The sequence below is a fragment of the Geotrypetes seraphini genome, chromosome 7 (genome assembly GCF_902459505.1).
Source record: "Geotrypetes seraphini chromosome 7, aGeoSer1.1, whole genome shotgun sequence".
NCBI classification, from domain to species: domain Eukaryota; kingdom Metazoa; phylum Chordata; class Amphibia; order Gymnophiona; family Dermophiidae; genus Geotrypetes; species Geotrypetes seraphini.
The window spans coordinates 42,992,684-43,016,870 of record NC_047090.1 but is presented as its reverse complement, the minus strand read 5'-3'; the positions used below and the strand labels follow the sequence as shown (position 1 = coordinate 43,016,870).

The window sequence follows — 24,187 nt, the reverse complement described above, 5'->3', positions numbered from 1 at the left end:
ATTATTGGAGATTAGCCTACCTGGCATAAATCCCATTTGGTTAGGATGAATTACCTTATTAATAATGGGTTTAAGGCAATTAGAGAAAATGTTGTCAAAGATTGACATTAAGGAGTGAAATGGTTTTGCACCAATAATGGGCCTCTATAAGGCTTAGGTATAACTGTTATAATCGCATGTGTGAATCTGGTAGAGGTTACCATTTCCGGAGAGAGATTTTGATAAAAATTTAGGAGCCAATGCATTAATTCTGATTTGAAAAGTCTATAAAACTCAATTGGTATCCCATCCGGACCAGGTGATTTCCCAATAGGTATTTGTTTTATAGCTGTGAGAAGCTCTTCTTCAGAGATTTATTTTTCTAAGAAGTTAATATCAGAGGAGTTCCATTTGGGCCCTGAGAGATTTGTGAAGAAAATTATGAATATGGGAGTTATCTGAGATCGATTCCGATTGGTATACCGTATTTTCACGCATATAACGCGCGCGTTATACGCGTTTTTACCTACCGCGCATACCCCTCGCGCGCTATATGCGTGAGCGCGGTATACCAAAGTTTTAAAACATAGTTCCCACCCCGCCCGACGCCCGATTCACCCCCCCAGCAGGACCGCTCGCACCCCCACCCCGAACGACCGCTCGCACGCGCTCCCACCCACACCCGCATCCACGATCGGAGCAAGAGGGAGCCCAAGCCCTCTTGCCCGGCCGACTCCCCGACGTCCGATACATCCCCCCCCCCCGGCAGGACCACTCGCACCCCCACCCCGAACGACCGCCGACTTCCCGACAATATCGGGCCAGAAGGGAGCCCAAACCCTCCTGGCCACGGCGACCCCCTAACCCCACCCCGCACTACATTACGGGCAGGAGGGATCCCAGGCCCTCCTGCCCTCGACGCAAACCCCCCTCCCCCCCAAGAACCTCCGACCGCCTCCCAGCCGACCCGCGATCCCCCTGGCGACCCCCACGACCCCCCCACCCCCCTTCCCCGTACCTTTGGTAGTTGGGCCAGAAGGGAGCCCAAACCCTCCTGGCCACGGCGACCCCCTAACCCCACCCCGCACTACATTACGGGCAGGAGGGATCCCAGGCCCTCCTGCCCTCGACGCAAACCCCCCTCCCCCCCAAGAACCTCCGACCGCCCCCCAGCCGACCCGCGATCCCCCTGGCGACCCCCACGACCCCCCCACCCCCCTTCCCCGTACCTTTAGTAGTTGGCCGGACAGACGGGAGCCAAACCCGCCTGTCCGGCAGGCAGCCAACGAAGGAATGAGGCCGGATTGGCCCATCCATCCTAAAGCTCCGCCTACTGGTGGGGCCTAAGGCGCGTGGGCCAATCAGAATAGGCCCTGGAGCCTTAGGTCCCACCTGGGGGCGCGGCCTGAGGCACATGGGCCCAACCCGACCATGTGCCTCAGGCCGCGCCCCCAGGTGGGACCTAAGGCTCCAGGGCCTATTCTGATTGGCCCACGCGCCTTAGGTCCCACCAGTAGGCGGAGCTTTAGGATGGATGGGCCAATCCGGCCTCATTCCTTCGTTGGCTGCCTGCCGGACAGGCGGGTTTGGCTCCCGTCTGTCCGGCCAACTACTAAAGGTACGGGGAAGGGGGGTGGGGGGGTCGTGGGGGTCGCCAGGGGGATCGCGGGTCGGCTGGGGGGCGGTCGGAGGTTCTTGGGGGGGAGGGGGGTTTGCGTCGAGGGCAGGAGGGCCTGGGATCCCTCCTGCCCGTAATGTAGTGCGGGGTGGGGTTAGGGGGTCGCCGTGGCCAGGAGGGTTTGGGCTCCCTTCTGGCCCAACTACCAAAGGTACGGGGAAGGGGGGTGGGGGGGTCGTGGGGGTCTCCAGGGGGATCGCGGGTCGGCTGGGGGGCGGTCGGAGGTTCTTGGGGGGGGAGGGGGGTTTGCGTCGAGGGCAGGAGGGCCTGGGATCCCTCCTGCCCGTAATGTAGTGCGGGGTGGGGTTAGGGGGTCGCCGTGGCCAGGAGGATTTGGGCTCCCTCCTGGCCCGATATTGTTGGGGAGTCGGCGGTCCTTCGGGGGGGGGGAGGGATGTATCGGACGTCGGGGGGGGGCATCAGGCTTTCAGGATGGGGACAGACCTTCAAGGGGGGACAGTGCACGGAAGTCAGGGGGGGTGAACGGAGAGTCGGGACAGCGCACGGAAAGTCAGGGCGGGCGAAAGGAGCGTCGGGCAGCATGCGCGGTATACCCGTGAGCGCGGTATATCAAAGTTTTTGTGCAAATCATCGTGATTTCTGCGCGCTATATCCGTGTGCGCGTTTTATACGGGTGCGTGTTATTTGCGTGAAAATACGGTAATTCAGTATAGAATTCTGAGAAAACTTTAAGGATATCCTGTAACTGTTGTATCATTTTTGTCCTTAATAGCTGTGACATGCAATTTTTCTGTTTTACGTTTAAGATAATTAGCTAGCATTTTACTGGATCTATTACTTTCAGTATAGAATCTTGATTTAGTGATGAAAATTTCTTGTCCTGCTTGATTTGAAAGTTTTTTTTAATTGTATTCAGATTTTAACTGACAAAGCTTATTGTAAACAAGAGGGTCATTAGACACAATATAGTTAACTTCTTCAAGTTTAATAGAGGTTTCTAGACTCAATATAGCGGATTTATCTAATTTAGTTTTAAATGCTGCCATGGAGATAAATTCACCTCTCAGAGTTGCTTTAAAGGATTCCCAAAGGGTTGAAGGAGATATATTTGGGCTATTATTAATGGTAAAAAATTCTTGGATAAGTTTTTTAATATGTGGGACATTGTCTTCTTCAAGAAGAGATGATTGTAATATCCATAATGGAGATCGGGGAGAGCTCATACCTTGTCATGCAAGGGAAAGAGAGACTGCGGCGTGATCTGAGATAAGGATTGGTGAGATATTTGACAAAGTTACTAATTATAATAAGGATTGGGAGAAAAAGATATAATCTATATGTGAAAAGCAATGGTGAGGGATTGAATGATGGATATATTCTCAAGCGTCAGGATGCTGAAGTCTCCAGGGATCTGTTAGGATTAGTTGTTGAATCATAGAGTGAAAAGCAGAAGTGGATCTCTGTTGGGAGAACTTACTTTTAGATTGTCTATCCAAGATGTGATCTACTGGAGTATTAAAATCATCCGCAACAATTAATGGGTGGGGTTCAAGTTCTTGAATCTTATTGATAAGATTAAGAAAAAAATCTGGGAAATCAGAATTGAGAGCATAAATGGTTACTAACAATACACCAATGTTATGTATTTTAACATGTGCTAGTATCCATCTACCTTCTGGGTCTATAAATTGCTGTATGATTTGGACATTAAGTGATTTATGGAAAAGAATAGAAACTCCACCTTTCCTACCTTTAGAAGGAGAGTCAATGGAGATTTTGATTCATTTACAAGTTTTGGTGAGATATGAGGTATCTGGCACATGAGTTTCTTGTAGCATAATTATACTAGGAGCAAATTTCTTAAGGTGAACTAGAACTTTTTTCCTTTGTAATAGGGTTTTGAAGACCATTTATATTCCAAGAAATAATATTGATGGGAGAGTTAGCCGAGTTAGTCATAAAGGCTGCTTGATAAGAATTTGCTAAAATTCCAAGTATAAATCAGCAGAATGAAAACACAACATTCGCAGAGAGAGAGCAGTGAAGGATGTAGTGTACTTGTGAATCTCATAACAAACGGTATAAGGAACACAATGGGTTCCAACCTATAGGGAGAACTATGCAATGGAGTCATTGGCTGAGAACAGAGAATGGAACACATAAGCCATTCCCTCTAACTGTAGATTATATTGGTGGAGCACATTGGGAAGCACAATGGTATTAAAAAAAAGATACATCTTTGATGTGAGAAAGTGAATCCAAAATGATTGGAAAATAAAAGGTAAGGAAAATGAATAAAATAAGTGACCGTGAGAGCAATTATGAACTTCAAAAGAATGAAGCAGGAGAGTGTTTAATTGGGTAAGTATCTCATGGAAAAGAACCACGAAATATAATCCAATTATACAATATCTAGATAGAAAAATCTGAGAACAGTAGGGAATAGGATTTTGTACCAGCAAGTATTGCCATCCATAGACGAGGTCATTAACATTAAAACCATCTATCTGCATAAAGAGCATAAGGTTAAAAGGAAAACTCAGCTGTGGAGGCAGCAACAGCATGATTCATGCTCTGCAAGTCACATATAGCATAAATTGAAGATATACAACGTAATACAAGTTAAGAAACTGTAGGAGAGACTTGGCATAGAGATTCAGAAAGGCATTAAATATCAAATAATAGTCAAGATTTATGATTATCATGAAATCTCAATGTGATAATAATGAGAAACTATAGGCTGCAGAGGAGATTGTCCATTGGAAAGGAGGTTAATGAGGCTGGGAAAACAGTGGGTAAGAAAATTCCATATATGCAATTATTGTTATCCATATAAGTTAATTTCATTGGTAACATCCCATTAAAAAAAAGAACATAAGGTGAAGAGGCAAACTTGGCAGTGAAAGCTGCATCAGCATGGTACATATACTGCAGGTCACATACAGTAAAAAAAATGTGAGATATACGTAGTTATACACATCTAGAGATTATAGGAGAGGTTTGGCACAGAGAGTCAGAAAGGCGGTACATACAAAGCACACAAAAAGATTGATCCACCTAAATTCTGGAACAAGTAGACACCATGATACAAGATGGAAACCCCAAGGACTTCATTAACCACTGGTGCACCCTAAGCACATCCATCCTCGAAGACATGACACAACCGCAGAAAAAGACCAGAATCTATAGACGCTCAGATAAATGGTTTGACAACAAACTACTGCAACTCAAACGACAATGCAGTTGTTTTGAAAGAGAATGGAGAAAAAACAACCGAGAATACACAAAAACAACCTGGAGAACACTGAACAAACAATACAAAAGCTAAAAGAAAAAAGAAAGGCATACTACACCAATCAGATAGGCATAGAAATCCAAGACACCAAAATCTTTTCAAATTACTAAAGGGAACTCACAGATACCAAACCCTACCTGGCCACAAACCCCCCCCCCAGCCAATTAATTGGCTGAATTCTTCAGTAACAAAATATCAACAGCCAGAAACACCTTCACCGGGACCCCAAACCACCTCAATGAAATCTCGATACCATCTAAAGAAAACGAGGCCTATGCAGCAGACAGAAACTGGTCAGATTTCCCAGACACACAATGGCACGACTTAGACAAACTCTTCAAAAAATGCAGTCATGCAGCCTGCGACCTCAACCACTGTCCCCCATACCTGTTAAAAGCCGCCAGCACTAGATTCTGCACCCACCTCATGCAGTGGATTAGTTACATGCTTGTAGGGACGCCATTCTGCCATTCTGAAACAGGGCGAGATCGGCACAATGATTTCACCGCCCCTGTGAAAGAATTATGAGTCCCTGTGAAAAAATTATGAATTATTCCCATTCCCTCTCCCCTCATTAAGGAAGGAAAGTGTTAGCACTTTGTGACAGAATGCTGAGGCACTCCCCCCTCCTTTCTTGTCACAAGACCCCTGTCACATATTAACCCTTATCTTAATCAAGCAGTCCTTATTTGGAAAGGACATCAGCTGACAGGCATTGAGGATGTGCAAAGACTCTGGTGCTGTCCACGTGTTAATCAGGCCCTTGTCTAAGTGCTGAGTTGGAGGATGATCACGAGGCAAAAGCACGAGGTAAAGGAAGGGTGATCACGAGGTATAAGCATGTATCTTTCTTTGTATCCACCAATGTAAAAGCATGTACCTTTGTACCCACCAATCATGAGATGTGTAAATGAGGGAGTTACTATGATGTCATTAGCTTAGAAGCATAATAAAAAGGGACTCAGAGCTAGCCCCTGGCAGCGCCTCCTCCCGACTCTAAGACTGCGTGTGTGTGTTTCCTTTGTGTCATTCCTACACATGTTCACAGAGGGTCAGTTTCCACAAGAAGTCGCTGAAATCATCATAACAACCTATTCTGAAAGACCCAATGGGAGCAACAGATCACCCATCCAATTACAGACCTATAGCTTCAATACCGCTATACGTCAAACTAATGGAAGGCCTCTTAGCAAAACTTCTCACCAAATACTTAGAAACCCACAACATTCTTCACCCCTCACAATCAGGCTTCAGAGGCAACTACAGTAAAGAAACACTACTAGTCTCTCTCCCAGACACAGCCAAACAACACCTAAGCAAAGGCAAAAAAAATGCTACTCATACAACTCGATGTCACAGCGACATTCGACCTAGTAGATCATAACATCCTACTACAAACACTGGAGACAATAGAAATCACAGGCAAAATCTACAATTGGTTTGAAGGATTCCTCCGCTCAAGAAGATACAGAGTAAAAGCAAACAATGAACAATCAAAATCCTGGAACAACCCTTGCGGAGTCCCCCCCAAGGCTCCCCACTATCACCAACACTCTTCAACCTTTACATAGCCACACTTGGCACATGCTTAGACAAACAAGGTATAACATCATACAGCTAAACAGACGATATCACCATCCTCCTGCCTTTCGACCAAACCACCCCCAACACAACGAACAAACTACACATTGCATTAGAAACAGTGTCACAAATTAAAACTGAACCAAGACAAAACCAAATTCTTACTTCTAGTAAGAAACAAAACCATAACAAACCTAGAAATAAACTCCATCACATATCCATTACAACCCAATCTAAAACTGATGGGAATAATGATAGACAAACGCTGCACCATGCAACTTCAAATCAGTAAAACGGTTCAGAAGGCATTCACAACCATGCACGTCTTAAGATAAGTCTGAAAATACTTCAACAACAAACAATTAAAACTCATAGTACAAGCGCACCTGGACTACTGTAACATACTTTACCTGTCATGCACCGTCAATATGCTAAAACAATTACAAACAGTCCAAAATACAGCCCTAAGACTAAAATACTTGCTGAAAAAATACGACCACATTACCTCAGCTTTCCAAGACTCACACTGGCTCCCAATACAAGCATGCATACAACACAAACTCTACTGCACCCTATTCAAATCCCTAAATGGAAATGGACCAAGCTATCTGAACAACTGCCTGATCTGGAAAAACACATCCAGACTAAGGAGAACTCAAGCACACTTTACCTACCCCACAATCAAAGGCATGCAAAGCATAAAAATATATGACGGTCTTCTAGCCACCACAGCAGCAAAAATAGACCACCACCTCTCAAATCCGCTGACCACGATGCCCAACTACAAAACATTCAGGAATGAACTGAAAACCATACTATTCAAGAATTTTGTCAAATGATCTAATCAAACCGTATCGACCATTCCCAGATCCCGATGCATACTATAGCTATCAACCTTGTAATCTCCCTGGGAATGCCCAGGCTAATTTCTTGTTGTAAACCGCCTAGAACTGAAAGGTATTGGCGGGATAGAAGACATTAATGTAGCATCTATAGCAAGAACTGCAGCAGAACAGGACTTAGGAGTGATCATTAGTGAAGACATGAAGACTGCCAATCAAGTGGAGAAAGCTTCCTCCAAGGCTAGACAAATGATGGGTTGTATCCGAAGAAGTTTCGTCAGCCAGAAGCCCGAAGTTATAATGCCGTTGTACAGATCCATGGTGAGACCTCATCTAGAATATTGTGTACAATTCTGGAGACCACATTATCAAAAAGATGTGCGGAGAATTGAGTCGGTTCAGCGAATGGCCACCAGGATGGTCTCAGGAATCAATGATCTCCCGTATGAGGAATGGCTGGGTAAGTTGCAGCTATACTCACTCGAGGACGTAGAGAGAGGGGAGACATGATCGAGACATTCAAATATGTCACGGGCCGCATTGAGGTAGAAGAGGATATCTTTTTTTCTTAAATGACCTACGGCGACAAGAGGACATCCATTGAAACTCAGGGGTGGGAGATTTCATAGTGACACCAGGAAGTATTTCTTCACCGAAAGGGTGGTTGATCATTGGAATAGTCTTCCACTGCAGGTAATTGAGGCCAGCAGCGTGCTGGATTTTAAGAGAAAATGGGATAAGCATGTGGGATCACTTCAAGGAAGAAATTAGGGGGGGGGGGTCATTAGAGTGGGCAAACTAGTTGGGCCGTGGCCCTTTTCTGCTGTCATCTTCTATGTTTCTAATGTAATGCAATGTCTGGAGGAGAGGAAGCATGCAAGAGGCAAAGAGAAATATTGGATGCACAGTCAGAAGGAAGTGTAACCAGAGACTCATGAAATCACCAGATAACAAAGGTAGGAAAAATGATTTTATTTTCAATTTAGTGATCAAAATGTGTCAGTTTTGAGAATTTTATATCTGCTGTCTATATTTTACACTATATTTGTCTATTTTTCTATAGTTGCTACTGAGGTGACATTGCATATTTTAAAGTCATCTGCCTTGACCTCTTAAAAAAACCCTGAATATAAATGATAATTAACATTATCTCTGCATACAGTGTGCTTTGTGTTATTTAAATTTTGTGGTTACCATTATGTATTAAGATTATATTGTATGTGTATATGAAAAATGGATGGAAGAAATTGCATTACAATTAGTACTATTATTATGGAGGTGGAGTTTGGACGGGTCTGGGGTGGAGCTTGGGTGGGGGTACTTGGTTGATATTTGTTAGGCTTAGGGGGACTTGGCTTGAAAAGACTGAGAAACACTGGTCTAACACAAGAGGTGCCTATGGTAAGACAATTAGATATTATCTCTCTTTTCCATCCATCCCCATTGTTCTGGTGTTAATAAGAGGTTTTCATGGAAGGATTGGGGGGAGGGGGGAGGGGGGAGAAGCTGTGCTCTGCCATGCTTCGATGCATGTTGAAAATCTCCCTCTTAAAAATTTCTACCCTTTGGCAGCTCTGCAGTTAAATGTCACTTCAAAAATAACACACAGTTCTTAATGTCTCTTGGAATTCTTGGTATTGCCTTCACTAAGGCTGGGAGAAACTATCTGACTTGTAGGATATGGAGTTTCCTGTATGTTAAAGCTAAAGATAGACTGTTGACCCAATACATCTAACTTTTGTTAATTGTCTGATCACACTTTCAAGTCTTCTACCACAAACCCGTACAAAAACCCCTGTGCCAAATCCTCCATAGATTATTCTCTTTCTATAAATCACTTTGTCCAGTTTTCATTTTTGTATCTGTTCTCTTTGTCGTATAAAATTTTCTAGTTAAATTTTGCTAACTGTTCTTCTCACATAACTACCATGCCTTTCCTAAATTTCTCAACCAATGGAACACTGAAGCTTTTTCCAGTTGCACTAACTTTATAAAGATGATATTGGGGAAATGGAGATAGGAACAGGTATGTAAATTTTGTTAAACTCTATTCTTTTACATGACAGGAGCTTTCTTCATCCCCTACTTAATTTTCCTCTTCTCTTGTGGGATACCGGTGTTCTTTTTGGAAGTTGCTCTGGGACAGTACACCAGCCAGGGAGGTGTCACCTGCTGGAGAAGGCTCTGCCCACTCTTTGAAGGTGAGTTTGATCTTTCTGCAAATTTTTATCCATCTATATTGCACCATAAGGAATTGAATGAGGGAGCAACTGGATGAGTTGCTTATGGTTTATGGCTTATTAATCTTGTTATACTGCTTGTTCATTTCACTGGTCCAAACGGTACAGAATATAATAAAAATAAATATAAAAAAAAGAACTCCATTATTAGATAGTATAGATCTGGCCCATATAAACAACAAACATAATAAGGAGCATTGACTCTTAAACCCCCCTCCCAAAAAAAACTCCATTGTTTAGCAGAATAAATCTAACCATACAAACGTCAACCATACCAAAAAGCATTCACTCCTAAATAAAATCATACAAATACCATTGAACTTTAAAATTTCACCAGGCTGCTAACTGAAGATCTAGAACATTTAGAATATGTGAGTAATATCGGATTGATTTAAATCTTGCCTAAATGCTTCTTTAAAAAAACCTGTTTTTAACATAATTTTGAAAGATTTTTAATTTGCCTCTAATCTCTCGTGGCATATGGTTCCATAAGTTTGGAACTGCAAAGTAGAACGCTTTATTTCGAGTAGAATCCCATCTAGCTCTATAAACGGGGTATTACCATTCTATTATCTTGAATAGATCTCAAAGTTCTTAATGGCGAGTAAAGAATCAAATACAAATGTAAATAAGCAGGCTGCAGAGAATAAAAAACTTTATGCGCAAGAAATAGAGCTTGAAATTGGATTCTATAACGAATGGGTAGTCAATAATATTGCAAATAAAGAGGTGTTACCTATCAAATTTTTTCTTGAAGCCTAGAACTTTTATTGCAGTATTATGTAACATTTGCAATTTTTTCAGATTCCTATTTGAAGTCCCCAAGTATACAATGTTGCAATAATCCAATTTTGAGATTATTAAAGCATGAAGAAGGGTATGTAGATATTTCTCCTGAAATAGTCCTCTTATGGTCCTCAAGGCTCTTAAAGTGTAAAATCCTTTTTTTTATAACATCCAACACTTGTTTTTCAAAAGTCAGCTGATAATCAACCCAAATTCCCAGATAGCTAAAGCTTTTTACCAATGGGATGTTCTTTCTGAAAATTTCAACTTCCAAATTTGGTTGTATGTAATGTCCTGTAATCCAACAAGATACACATTTCTCAATACTCAGGGCTAATCTATGGTCAGCCCTGAGACGGGACGGGGGACGGGATTGGACGAATGAATGAAAAGTTCTAGTATTTTAACGAAGCACATGAAATTTATAAGCACATAGTCACCATTGAGGATTAACGACAAACAACTACCCGCCCTACTCAGATAAGTACATCGAGATTATCTGAAAGTATAGTTGGTTAAAAAGGGTGGGCAGGGGACAGGTGAAGGCGATGATGGTCCCCTTGTTAACCTCAATGTAGTGACATCACTATATTTTAGGTTATATGGTCTGAGCACTTCACTATAATATTTAAAGTAATTATGGGATGTTAACATTATTAATATTAAAGTAAAGCTGTGAAAATAATACTATATATTAATTTTCGTCACAGAATACCTAGATTTATCTCCCTATTGAATAGGTGAACAGCTAACCATTGGGCAATTACTGTTGTTCCTTCTTTCAGAGGATTCAAATCTAAATGAATTGGATCAATTTTAGCAACTAATAGAATGTCATCATCATAACAATACACTGTAAAGCCCATCTCCTAAATCAAAGAAATAAGCGGAGCTAAGAAGATGTTAAATACTATAGGAGATAATGTAGACTCTTGGGGAACTCCTCAAGATAGCTGATATTTTTTAGAAGTAGATGTCTTTCCTTTTACTAAATATGTCCTATTATGCAGAAAAGATTCAAACCAATTCAAAACAATGGATGACAGCTCTATAAATTCCAACCTTTTTACCATTAAATCATGGTCCACAAGATCAAAGGCAATGTCCAAATCCAGTGAGATAGCAAAAGGATAATACCCATTATCCAACATTTCTAATGTTTTACTAAAAAAACAACAGACCAAAGTTTCAGTACTATGTCCTGCATGAAATCCCACCTGTCTTAGATGAAGCATGTTTGTATTTTCTATAAATTTCACAAGTTGATTCAGAATAAATTGCTCAATTATTTTACCAGGAAGGCATAAGTTTGAAATTGGGTGAAATTTTTTTGGATTTGTTGGTTCTAATTTTTGTTGATTTGATCACTGGAGTAATAAAATAATGTTTCCAACACTCTGGGTAAATCCCTGTGTTCAAACTTTGATCATAATCAATATAAGTGGTAAGAGCCCTAGGAATATAATGGGCTTTTAGCATGTGGTAACTGTTAGCCTGCTTAAATCGGTTAGCACACCTTAGTAAAAGGACCCCTTAGACCAGGGGTAGGAAACTCCGGTCCTCGAGAGCTGTATTCCAGTCGGGTTTTCAGGATTTCCCCAATGAATATGCATGAGATCTATTTGCATGCACTGCTTTCAATGCACATTCTTTGGGGAAATCCTGAAAACCCGACTGGAATACAGCTCTCGAGGACCGGAGTTCCCTACCCCTGCCTTAGACTAAACATGCCCCAGGGTTAATTTAGCCCGTGACTGTGAGTGGTTTACAAACTACTTACTCTTGCGGGCTGAATATTGGGTCCTAGTCACCTCCAGGCCTGGCATATGATTATATTACCTCTGGCACACGACATATAGCATGGAACTTCCAATAAGTACTTCTAATACAAAACAATGGCATTAGATTCTAAACACATCATCTACATTATGTTTGCTGTAGGAGTCTCCAGAATTTGGCATGGAGAGACATCTGGATTAATTCACCTTTACCACTTTGCATTATAGTATTCCAGAACCTTGATACTATAAATTCAAAAGACTTCATAGAAAGAAGGAGGTTCCTGGATTTCTGTGATGTCTTTAGAATTTATAGCAGTGGTCTTCCATGTAAGGTTCACAAGCCAATGGTGGCCCTCAGAGACTTCTTGGGCAGCCCACTTATCTGTCTGGAGTACCATCTCCCCTGGCAGGATCCAGTACTTGCTTACCCTTCTTGTTCCCAGCAGCGCTGCTCTTTCACTCTTCAGGCTGCTGGCAGCATGAGTGAAGTAAATATACTGCATTTGGCAGCCTGGAAGTTGTTCCTCTACTACATTGGTGGGAAGCTATAGCAAAAGGAAAGCTTCTGGAACTGCCAAAGGCAGCGTGTTTACATCAGCCTGAAGACTGAAAGAGCAGTGCTGTTGGGAACAAGAAAAGTGAGCGATTACCAGATTTCGCCGGGGAGGGTGTGGAATTGCAAGGAGAGGGTAGTAGAGAAATGCTGAACTAAGGGGATGGGGAGGAAAGGGAAAGAATTAAATGCCAGACCTTCAGGGAAGAAAAAGAAGGGGAAGGGAAAAGGAAGGGGGGACAGAGATTCCAGACCATAGGAGGGGAGGAGAGAGGAAAGGAGGGAGAGATACCAGACTGTGGGATGGAGAGAGAGAGATACCAGACCACAAAGTGGGGAAGGAAAAAAGAGAGGTCAGACCACTGGGTGAGGGAAGGAGAGTGATCCCAGACCAAGGAAGGAAGAAAAAGATTCCAGCCTAAGGCAGAGGAGAAGGGGAAGGGAAGGACAGAGCGATGCCAGACTACAGTAGGGAGGAGAAGGGGTGGAAAGGAGAGGAGACAGATACCAGCCACTGGAAGAGAAGGAGAAAGATGTCGGACTACTGGAGGGGGAAGGGAAGGAAAGAGTGATATCAGACCAGGGAAGGGAAAGAGAGATATCATACCAGGGAAAGGAAGGAGGAGATAAAGATTCCAGGCTAAGATAGGGGGAGGAGGAATGGAAGGACAGAGTTGTCAGACCACAAAAGGGGGTGGAAGGAAGGGAAGGAGGGGTGAGAGATGCCAGACTCTAGGAAGAAGTGGAGAAAGAGGCCAAACCATAGAAGGGGGAAGAGATGTCAGACCATGGGAGGGGGAGAGAGAAGGAGGAGAGGATGCACAGGGATGGGAGGAGTGGGGAAAAGGAGAGATGGAAGAAATGTTGTTTATGGATAGATGAGAATAGAGGAGAAGAAAGAGGGAGTAGATGGTACACATGGATGGAGAGGAGATGAAAGGCAGAGACAGAGATGTGATGGTGCACATGGGAAGGGAAGTCAAGGAAAAGTAGATTGGTCTGAGAAGAATGCAGAAACGTTGAAGTAAGTTGAATATTAAAAGTTAATGCCAAAGATGGATGTAGAATAAATAATATATGAACTGACTTTGCATTCAACACAAACCAGTCTATGAAGTGTAATCAATATGTTTTAAGTTGCTCAGAAATGTGAAACTCAACAAGGGGGGAACGCACCCCCCTAGAATGGGAACAGAGTTTACCTCCCAATCATTGCAACTGTTTCTGTAGAGATCACACTTCAAGCCAGGATGTTAGTTAATAAAAATTGTTACAGTCCTTGAAATGATATAGAGTATAGAATTTTCTTCTTTCTTCTTATACTTGTTTTATACTTGTCTGAACATCACTTAAGCATGATTAATAGAATCATAACTTAGCTCAATGAGGGGTTTAGGGACCCGACGCAGCCCCGTTTCGTGTCCTTCATCAGGAGACCCACTCACGATTGCTGGAAAACTGGCTGTAGTCTTTTAAACTTCAGTTATGTTAAAGTTAGTGATACGACAAAATTTCTGCAATACAAAAGTCATTTACAGCATCAGGTGTGAGTAAAAATCCATAACCACACCTCGATGAAAAGCATTACTTTTTTAAGGCTAAACTAGAGGAGGGAATGCACAAAATACATACCAAGACTGAAAAGCTCTCACACCACAAAGTGTATTCAAACTGCCAGAAAGGACACAGCAGTACACTCCCGATTTAAATAGAGAGAAGGGGGAGGGATTTGATGACATCAAATGTAAGCACCCAAGAATTCCCGTTATCTATTTTGTCCCAAAAATTCACAAGTCCCTTCAAAATCCCCCAGGTAGACCCATTGTGTCAGGCATTTGTTCCATTTTAGAACCTTTATCTGCTATGCTTGATACTTACCTTAAAGACAAAGTTTCTTTAGCTTCTTCATACGTGCTTGACTCCGCCCATATGATCAATATTTTAGCGCAATACCAACAAGTTCCTCCACAAGCTACATTAATAACGTTAGACATATCTGCCTTATATACTAATATTCCGCAGAATGCAGCAGTAACAATTATTGAAGAGGAATTGCGCACCTTGGAGCTTTCTCAAGGCAGGGTTGAATTTCTAACACAGCTGGCGCGTATAGCTTTAAATATGAACTATTTCCAGTTTGATACGATGTATTACAAACAAACCAAGCGTACTGCCATGGGTGCTAAGATGGCACCCTCTGTGGCGTGCCTATACATATCTAGATTTGAAGAAACCTTCTTATATATCTCTGATTTTTGGAAGGAGTTTTTAATTTGGAAACGGTATATTGATGACATCTTCGCTGTATGGACAGGTCCCTCTGCAGATTTACAGATATTTCTAGCCTGGCTGAATTCATGTGATAGTAATTTACAATTTGTTATGCACACAGATTCACAACAGGTATCTTTTTTAGATATTCAAATTTGTTTACATCATGGACATTTTTCCACCACCATTTTTCGCAAGTCTACTGATAGGAACAATTTATTAGAATACAGTAGTTTCCACCCCAGACATTTAAGAAATAATATTCCAGTGGGACAATTTTTACGTCTCCGAAGACTCTGTACCATGGTCCAGGAATATATTATAAAAGCTGGTGAAATGAAATTCAGATTTCAACAAAGGGGGTATCCTCACTCAGTGATACAGAAAGCATATAAGCGAGCTTTATATGCAAATAGAACTCTATTACTGTCTTCACCATCAAAATCAGATGAGAACTCTCTAGTATGTGTCCTCCCTTATTCAGTTCGGGCCTTTGATATTAAACATATCATTAAACAACACTGGGGAATTATGCAATTTCATGAGGCATTCCAACAGGTGCCCAGATTTGCGTTCTCCAAACAGCGCAACTTGAAGCAGCATTTGGTCCATTCCCAGTTCATTAAACAACCACGGACACAAACATCAGGTCAACATTCCCAGTGTGGTCGTTGCAAAATATGCAAACATTGTGTTACCTTACAACAAATTTCTACCTGTTTAAGTCATCTTAGTCAAATCAAGTGCCCCGCTACCAATTGTGACTCTCGACAAGTAGTGTACATCATTCAATGCCTATGTCGGTTGTTTTATGTAGGGTGCACTACCCGAAGCATCAAGACCCGGATTGGAGAACACATCAGTAGAATTTGCACAGGAGTGAAAGAGGCCCCCCTAGTACAGCACTGGTTGGATCATCAACATGCACCCGCGGACCTCATCTTTTCTATTCTCAATGTCATAGTTCCTACTAGAGGAGGAGATGTTGCAAGGATGCTTTGGAAACAAGAACAGAAGTGGATTTTTATCCTCAATACCTTGCACCCACACGGACTGAACAGCGAGATGAGTGGGTTGCATTTCTATGACTCTCAATATTATTTTTCCTTGGCCAGATGGCAACATTGCAGATCATTTTGTTTTATTCATTTTTTACATCATTTTTCACAGCATTTTACAGTTTTCTTGTTTCACAGTTTTTTTTCTTTACAGTTTTGATTATTGCATCAGCCATTTGATGATGTCATCAAATCCCTCCCCCTTCTCTCTATTTAAATCGGGAGTGTACTGCTGTGTCCTTTCTGGCAGTTTGAATACACTTTGTGGTGTGAGAGCTTTTCAGTCTTGGTATGTATTTTGTGCATTCCCTCCTCTAGTTTAGCCTTAAAAAAGTAATACTTTTCATCGAGGTGTGGTTATGGATTTTTACTCACACCTGATGCTGTAAATGACTTTTGTATTGCAGAAATTTTGTCGTATCACTAACTTTAACATAACTGAAGTTTAAAAGACTACAGCCAGTTTTCCAGCAATCGTGAGTGGGTCTCCTGACGAAGGACACGAAACGGGGCCGCGTCGGGACCCTAAACCCCTCATGATTCTATTAATCATGCTTAAGTGATGTTCAGACAAGTATAAAACAAGTATAAGAAGAAAGGAGAAAATTCTATACTCTATATCATTTCAAGGACTGTAACAATTTTTATTAACTAACATCCTGGCTTGAAGTGTGATCTCTACAGAAACAGTTGCAATGATTGGGAGGTAAACTCTGTTCCCATTCTAGGGGGGTGCGTTCCCCCCTTGTTGAGTTTCACATTTCTGAGCAACTTAAAACATATTGATTACACTTCATAGACTGGTTTGTGTTGAATGCGAAGTCAGTTCATATATTATTTATCAAAGCAATTTCTGACTTCTTCTAGTTTTCACTAGTGATATCCCCCGCCATTTCATAAGGAAAAGATGGATGTAGGGCAGAAAGTGAAGAAGGAGAGAAACAGCAAATGGACGAGAAGGCCCTGGAAACAGAGATAAGAGCACAGACAGAAGGAATCACAATCAGAGACTGGGAAAAGATGACTAGAAAAATAGTCAGCAGACAACTAAGATAGGAAAAATTATTTTATTTTCAATTTAGTGATTGAAAAATGTCAATTATAAGAATTTACATCTGCTGGCTATATTTTACATTGTTCAGGAAGAAATGCATTTGTTTCTATTTCTCTGCTGTTCTACTGCATGCAGTCTGGCATCTTATGGTTTCGTTTGTGTATATTAGTACTTTTGTTTGTAGTCCTGTAGGGTTTATTTATATTCTGCATGTATGACCAAGACCAGGTGTTCTGGTAGGAATGAATGTAGAGAAGTTTTATTGGTGTCGTGGCCCCAAGTAGGAAAATATTTGTCAGCTCTCCTTCAGACCTTTTGGACCCAAAATGGACCCTCAGTTAAAATTGAAGACTACTGCACTAGAATGAACTTCAATACATTTTTAAAAAATATTCATGGTTTTCAGGTTTTGTTACTTGATAGTTCACTTATGGTGTTCTTTCTCCTCACTGCAGGAATTGGGTATGCCTCACAAGTGATTGTTGCTCTCTTGAACTTCTATTACATTATTGTCCTGGCCTGGGCCTTTTTCTACCTCTTCAGCTCCTTCACCACAGAACTTCCTTGGGCCAGTTGTGGCCATGTGTGGAATTCAGGTAACTTTCTTTTTCTTACAGTTGTGGCCATGTGTGGAATTAAGGTAACTTTCTTTTTCTTACCTTCACATCCCTCAGTTTTTCAGTTCTGCTATTAGATTGTACAATAAGGGGGCTCATAATGAAAACTTTAAAATGTCCCAAAACCAGTCTAACTTGGCACTTGGACATCCTAATAGCAGGGCCATCCATGTGCCAATAATCAAAACCAACTTTCTGGATGTTGACAGGCAAGACCCTGTCTCATTCAGAGACTCTACTGCTAACCCTATTCCTGGCAAACCAGTGCCTATTCCTAGAACAAGAAAGCAAACTGTAAGGTCTGGCAAGCAAACAGCTCACACATCAGAAAGGCAGAGAATAGGATAGAGTGCAGCAGCAGTTCAGAATTTCTTCATTTTACCCTATTATTCCTTACTCAAAACTGCAGAAGTAAAAACTCCTTTTAAACCTTCAGCTTTACAAGCTGACACACAGAGGGTTAAAGAAAGGGGAGGAGTCAGTAGGCTAACGTGCATCAAGCAGGGCTAGAGCCTGGGAAGAATAAAGCTTCCACAGCTGAGAGCTGGAGAGAGGAGTGGCAGGAACAGGAAGAGCCAGAGGAGCAGGAGAAATGGCAAGGCAAAGCTGAGAGCTCTGCCAGGCACATTTGAAAATACAGAGAAAGTTTCCATTCCAGTACCACTGCCTCGTTGGAAACTGCCGTCAGGAACTCCCATCAGGAACTCCCAAGCAAGGCATGAGTATGTTTCCCAAAGCAAGGTTAGCTTGGGAGGGGGAGGATTCTGAAGGGAAATTTGTGCAGGCTGGCTGTGAGAAACAAGGGATTTATTTTTATCTCGATGTATTTATTAATCTTTCCTTCTCATCCTCTCCTAATGTATCATTTATGTTCATGTGTAAATGTCAAGGCAATGTCAGAATGTGATGGGGATATGGGGGATATCAGGGCAATGTCAGAATGTGATGGGGATTTGGGGGATATCAGGGCAATATCAGAATGTGATGGGGATATGGGGGATATCAGGGCGATGTTGGGATTTGAGGGGGATATGAAGGGGATGTTGGGATGAAGGGGGAGGGGTGTAAGGATCCATGGCTCAGCTGATCCATGCAGAGTGCATCCTGATCAGCTGAGCAGCCATGAATCCCGAAAACCAGCTCAGCTGATGGGGATTCCTTCTGCAGCGATCAGACAAGGTAGTTAGTGGGTACGTCTACAAAACTTGCTTTGTACGTTTTTCACATGCCAATTTTTGTTTTTAAAAATGGGCAAAATAGGTAATGTCCTAAGGACCAAAACTTATATCTAACTCATTTTCTTTTTTTTTTTAAGAGTTCAAGAAATTTTATTATATAATACTTATAGATACAACCAAGTTATAACAGATTTACATTATAGATAGGAACCAACAATCGTCCTATACAATAACAGTTATATAATACATCAGAAAAAAGTATTAACACAATTAAAACAAAGCACAAATAAAGGTAGCTCACTAGTAACTACCAATAGATAACATAACATAACATCGTACTTCTTAACTGCGTAACCATGAGTTCTATGCGGTTTACAAAAGATTAAAAATAAGAACAAATTAAGGATGACTGAAGGAAAATTAATTGATCAAATATTTAGAAAAAAGATATGTTTTCAATTGAGTTCTAAAGTATTTATATGAATGGGCTCCAAGCAATAATAATCAAAATTCTTTATCATGTGAGGCTGCCTGGAATGCTAAGGTATGATCAAGAAATCTCTTACTTTTACAGCCTTGTACTGATGGAGAAATGAACAAGGCATGAGATTTCCTACTATACTGTATTTATGAGATGCTATAGAAAATATATTAGCCATGTAAGCTGGAGCAGTTCCATATATAACCTTATAACAAAAGCAGCCTAACTTAAACAGAACACGCGCCTCCATTGGCAGCCAGTGCAACTCCCAGTAAAAAGGAGATACATGATCGTACTTTTTGAGACCATAGATCATTCTAACTACATGGATGTGCATTGATAAATTTCAACAAAATAAATCTGCTACGTCACTATATTTTTCAAAAATAAAAGATTGACATTTGGCAGATTTGAAAATGGACATTTCTCCTGCTAGGTTTGTGGACATCTTGTACAGAAGCCTGGATTCTATAAATGGCGTCCCAATTGTAGGCAGCCAAGTGCTGCCCAACCACCAATTAGGATGCATGTTTCCTAAAAAAACCTAACTCCTGAAACAGGCTGGCTACATTGGAGTTGCCTCCGGGAGCCTAGGGAGGTGCACAAGCCCGCCTAAGCTCGCCTAAGGCTAGGCGTGGGCATGGTTTGGCCTGGAAGTAGCCTTAGACTGACCTAGGTGGCCGTACGCATCTCCCTAGGCCAGCAGGAGACGTGTACAATATAAGCCAGTAAAATGATGGCCTACATTGTAAGTAGATGCGGCCACTGAGCTGCGCTAAGTTTAGAGGCCATGGTTACTCATCCCCCCCCAAATGATTGCGGCAGGAGGGATGCCCAGTCCTTGCTACCAGAACCCCCTGCATAGATCGCGTGGCACGAGGGATGGCCAATCCCTCCTGCCAAACTCCCCCCATAGATTGCACGGCAGGAGTGATGCCCAATCCTTCCTGCTGGACCCCCCGTAGATCACGTGGCTGGAGGGATGCCCAGTCCCTCCTGCCCAGCCCCTCCCAAACGATTGCGGCAGGAGAGATGCCCTGTCCCTGCTACCAGAACCCCCTGTATAGATCGCGTGTCAAGAGGGATGGCCAATCCCTCCTGCCTGGCACCCCTCCAAATGATTGCATCAGGAGGGATGCCCAGTCCCTGCTACCAGATCCCCCCGCATAGATCCCATGGCGGCTGGGATGGCCAATCTCTCCTGCCGGAATTCCTCCTGCCATAGATCGCACAGTAGGAGTGATGCCCAATCCTTCCTGCTGGAACCCCTCCTCCCCCCCGTAGATCACATGGCTGGAGGGATGCCCAATCCCTCCTGCCGGAACTCCCCAAAAGTTTGACTGTCTCCCCCTCCCCACTAGGACCCACCCAGATCTCTCCTCTAACCTCTGTCATTGGCTGGCCGGCTCCTGCCTGTGTCTGGCCTGAAGGCCTACCTCCGCTACAATGGCGGGCCTGCCCCTTCCCGATGTAACATGTCATGTACCAGGGAGGGGCCTAAGGGCCTGATTGGCCCAGGAGCTTAAGGAGGGGCCTTAGGCACCTGGGCCAACCAGAATCTTAGGCCCAACTCCCAGTTTATTCTGATTGGCCAGATTCCCTAGGCAATGTACAGGAGGGGGGGTTCCGGCAGGAAGGATTGGGCATCCCTCCTGCTGTGTTTGGTGGAGGGAGCTGCCGAGTAGGAGGGACTGGGCATCCTTCCTGCAGTTTTCAGTCAGGGGCTGCCAGGCAGGAAGGACTGGGCACCCCTCCTGCTGCACGATGTTCGGGGGTGGGGGTTCTGATAGGAGGGATTGGGCATCCCTTCTGCCAGTAGTCTTTGGTGTGGGAGGGGATGGGTTTCTGCTAAACTTATCGAGGCAGGGTGATCCCTTGCCGTGATAAGCTCAGCAGCAACTTGATTCTCTAACAAGTATCTGTAACATGGACATCAGTTAGAGAATCAGGTTCTTTTAGGTAGGTTTAGGCGATTCTGTATAGGATGCCCATGTGCAATTCTCTGGGCATTTTATACAGAATCCGGGCTAAAACATCCAACCTCAGACTTAGGCACATTTTTGATTATGTCCTTCCATGATTCTCAGATTTAGTTATGTTTGCTTCATCTTATAAGGAGCGATTTTCAAAGTAGTTGTACATTTTCTCATAGACTGTGCACTAGTTTTCAAATGGGAAGTATGAATTCACTTTCTCTTTGAAAACTGCCTGGAGCAGCATTGAGGGCTAGATTCACTAAGGCGACAGATCGGATCCGATCTATGGTGGGGGAGGGGGCTGATTCATGAAGCGCCCTCATGCAAATGAGGGCGATTGGAATCACGCCCCCAACCGACCACATGAATCGCTCTCCAGAGCTGGAAACAAAACTTTTTAACTTTGCGAGCCTGTGGTTATAACCCGCGGGTTAAAACCACGGGCTTGCACTGCAGGGAAGGGCAGGAGAGTCGGGGCAGAGAGCAGGAGAAGCAGGAGGGTTGGGGCAGAGAGCAGGGTTTTTACATAAATGACTGGTCCTCAGCAGTCGCTTGTTTTTGGATCGACCAGCCCAATTGGTGTGCCTGCATTTGTTTAGTGAATCATGTCCTTCCTACTTTGCATGCCGTTTCCCCTCATTTGCATGCACAGATTGGATCAGAGGATAATCGGCCACGAGGTTAGTGAATCGGGTCAGAGGAAAATCGGGTTGCAAAGTGGTCGAGATACAATTGGTGTCCTTATTGAATCTAGCCCTTAATCACATATTCTGTGGCTGTCACCTCATCATGGCCACCATGGCCACAGACAATATGAGGCCATCAAAGGCATGGACTGATGATATCTCTATAAAAGATCTGCCTTTATCCTTTTTCACATTCTATCCTATTATTTCATTGTAGTACCTTTCCATGTGTGATGATTTTTATTTCCATATTGTAAACCACCTGGAAAGTACTACTTAGGGCATGGTTTGTCAAAATATAACAAAACTTGAAATTTGAACGATGCACCTCCTATCCTTATACAGGTTGGGTAATTTATAAAAGGGCATGAAATGGCTTCTGAAAAATTGATCTGTGTATTCTTCATTTTTCACATTTTGTTCCATGCCTGACTTGAAGGCAAATTTGACCTTCCATTATCCTTCAGGTAAAGGCTTCTACAGAGTATTTTCTTCAATTTAGCCTTGGTATGAAAAAAACTAAACTTTCTGAGATGAAAGAGGATATAGTATCTGTCAGCCCTGCCTTAACTTGCTGGCCTTACCAATGTCAGCAAAGGCCTATGGGAGATCATATCATTCATGTCTGACCTTAGGGTATGTCAGTGCAAACAGCCTCAGTTTGCCCCAGCCTAAATTACATCAGTGTTTAAAGATAAAGGACCTTGGTATAGCTAAGAGGTGGAAAGAGGTGCTAAAGACTACTAAGATGTGTTAATGTCTGGTGCTAAAGATGGACAGCTTAAGATATACAATATGCTAGCACAGATAGCTAAGGTTAATCAGAAACCATTGTCAAAGTGAAACTGGAAATTACATTTGACTCATTCTCCAGTCTCTCACACCCCACTCACCTTATTCACCATTGTTTCAAACAGTTTACAAAAGATAGGGGTACTTAACTTCAATAGATTCTATTTTTAGATTAAGACTCCAACCTATAAAAAACCCCTCTCTGCAACATCCACCCCCCTTTCTGCAACATCTCTCTCTGTCTGGAACATCTTCTCTGTCTTTCCCCTGGACTCTGTAAGGCAGGGAAACTGTCTTTTCTCTCTCATTAATTGTAATGTTTGATGTATCTTTATAAAATTCTGCTTTTCTGTAATATTAAGCTTAGCTCTGCACAATATATATATTCTTTATGGAAGCACTCTTAGCGGTCTTTGTCAGTGATTTCACTTCCTAATGAGAATCTTCTGCGAGGGTATTGAACCTGGGACCTGGCAGATTGTAAGGTCACCTCAACATTACCTTACATTTGGGGGGCTAAACCTTACAGTATCCATTAGGAGTGCATCTCTGAGCATCACTAAAATGACCCATCAAGACATGACATTTCAAGTTTCAAGTTTATTATAATATTTGATATAATCGCAGTATCCAAATCCAATGCGATTTACAAAATTAAAAGAAGGTAAAATAAAAAAACTTACAGCAAACAGGGCATTAAAAACAATTATGATGTAAAAACACTACAGAAAATGAGGGAGAAAAAAAAATGGATTAAATACAATATGAAAATAAATGAAAGGGTGGATAAGGAAACAGAAGGTTAGGGGACGGTACCCATTTAATTTCTGAAGACTTCCAGCATTGTGAAGACTTCCAGCATTGCAACAGATAGAAAACTGAGAAAATCTTATTGAAGCTTGAGACGGAGAGAATTCTATAGCTCACAGCCAAAGGAGGTATTATGCATATATGTTAATCACTGTCTCGAACTGGTGTGCAAAACCGTGAGTTAGAGTTCTGCGCTAACAGTCACTGTAGGTTTTCCTAATGCATTTGCAAAAAAAAAAAAATAATAATAATAATAATAATTTTGCACCTACCTCAGTTCATTTTCAAAAAAGAAAGACGTCCAAAAATTGGCCTAAAGTTGGCACTTGGATGTTTTTTCTTGCCAAAACATCCAAGTGCTGATTTTCAAAGCTGACTTTCTGGACGTCTTGCTAGATTTCTTAGCTGCTGTGCATCTAAAGTTCAAGGGGGTTTGTTGGAGACGTGTTATGGGTGGGCTTTGGGCATGCTTAGCACTTAGATGTCTTGCAGTGATAATTGAACATTTCTTAAGACATCCAGGATGGAACTTAGGTTCACTAACTGCCCGAATCAGAACAATCTGTTT

The 24,187-nt window shown here is 42.4% G+C and overlaps 1 protein-coding gene across 5 annotated transcripts in view; it reads left to right on the top strand.

Annotated features, from left to right (window-relative positions):
* The window catches only part of LOC117364202 (sodium- and chloride-dependent GABA transporter 2-like), a 121,582-nt gene that overhangs the window by 16,360 nt on the left and 81,035 nt on the right, over positions 1-24,187 (top strand). For all 5 annotated transcript variants that reach the window (XM_033953202.1, XM_033953203.1, XM_033953201.1 and 2 more), the window contains 2 exons: positions 9,403-9,537; positions 17,535-17,675. In XM_033953202.1, coding sequence (XP_033809093.1) covers positions 9,403-9,537; positions 17,535-17,675 — 276 coding nt within the window. The remainder of the gene's footprint in view (positions 1-9,402; positions 9,538-17,534; positions 17,676-24,187) is intronic.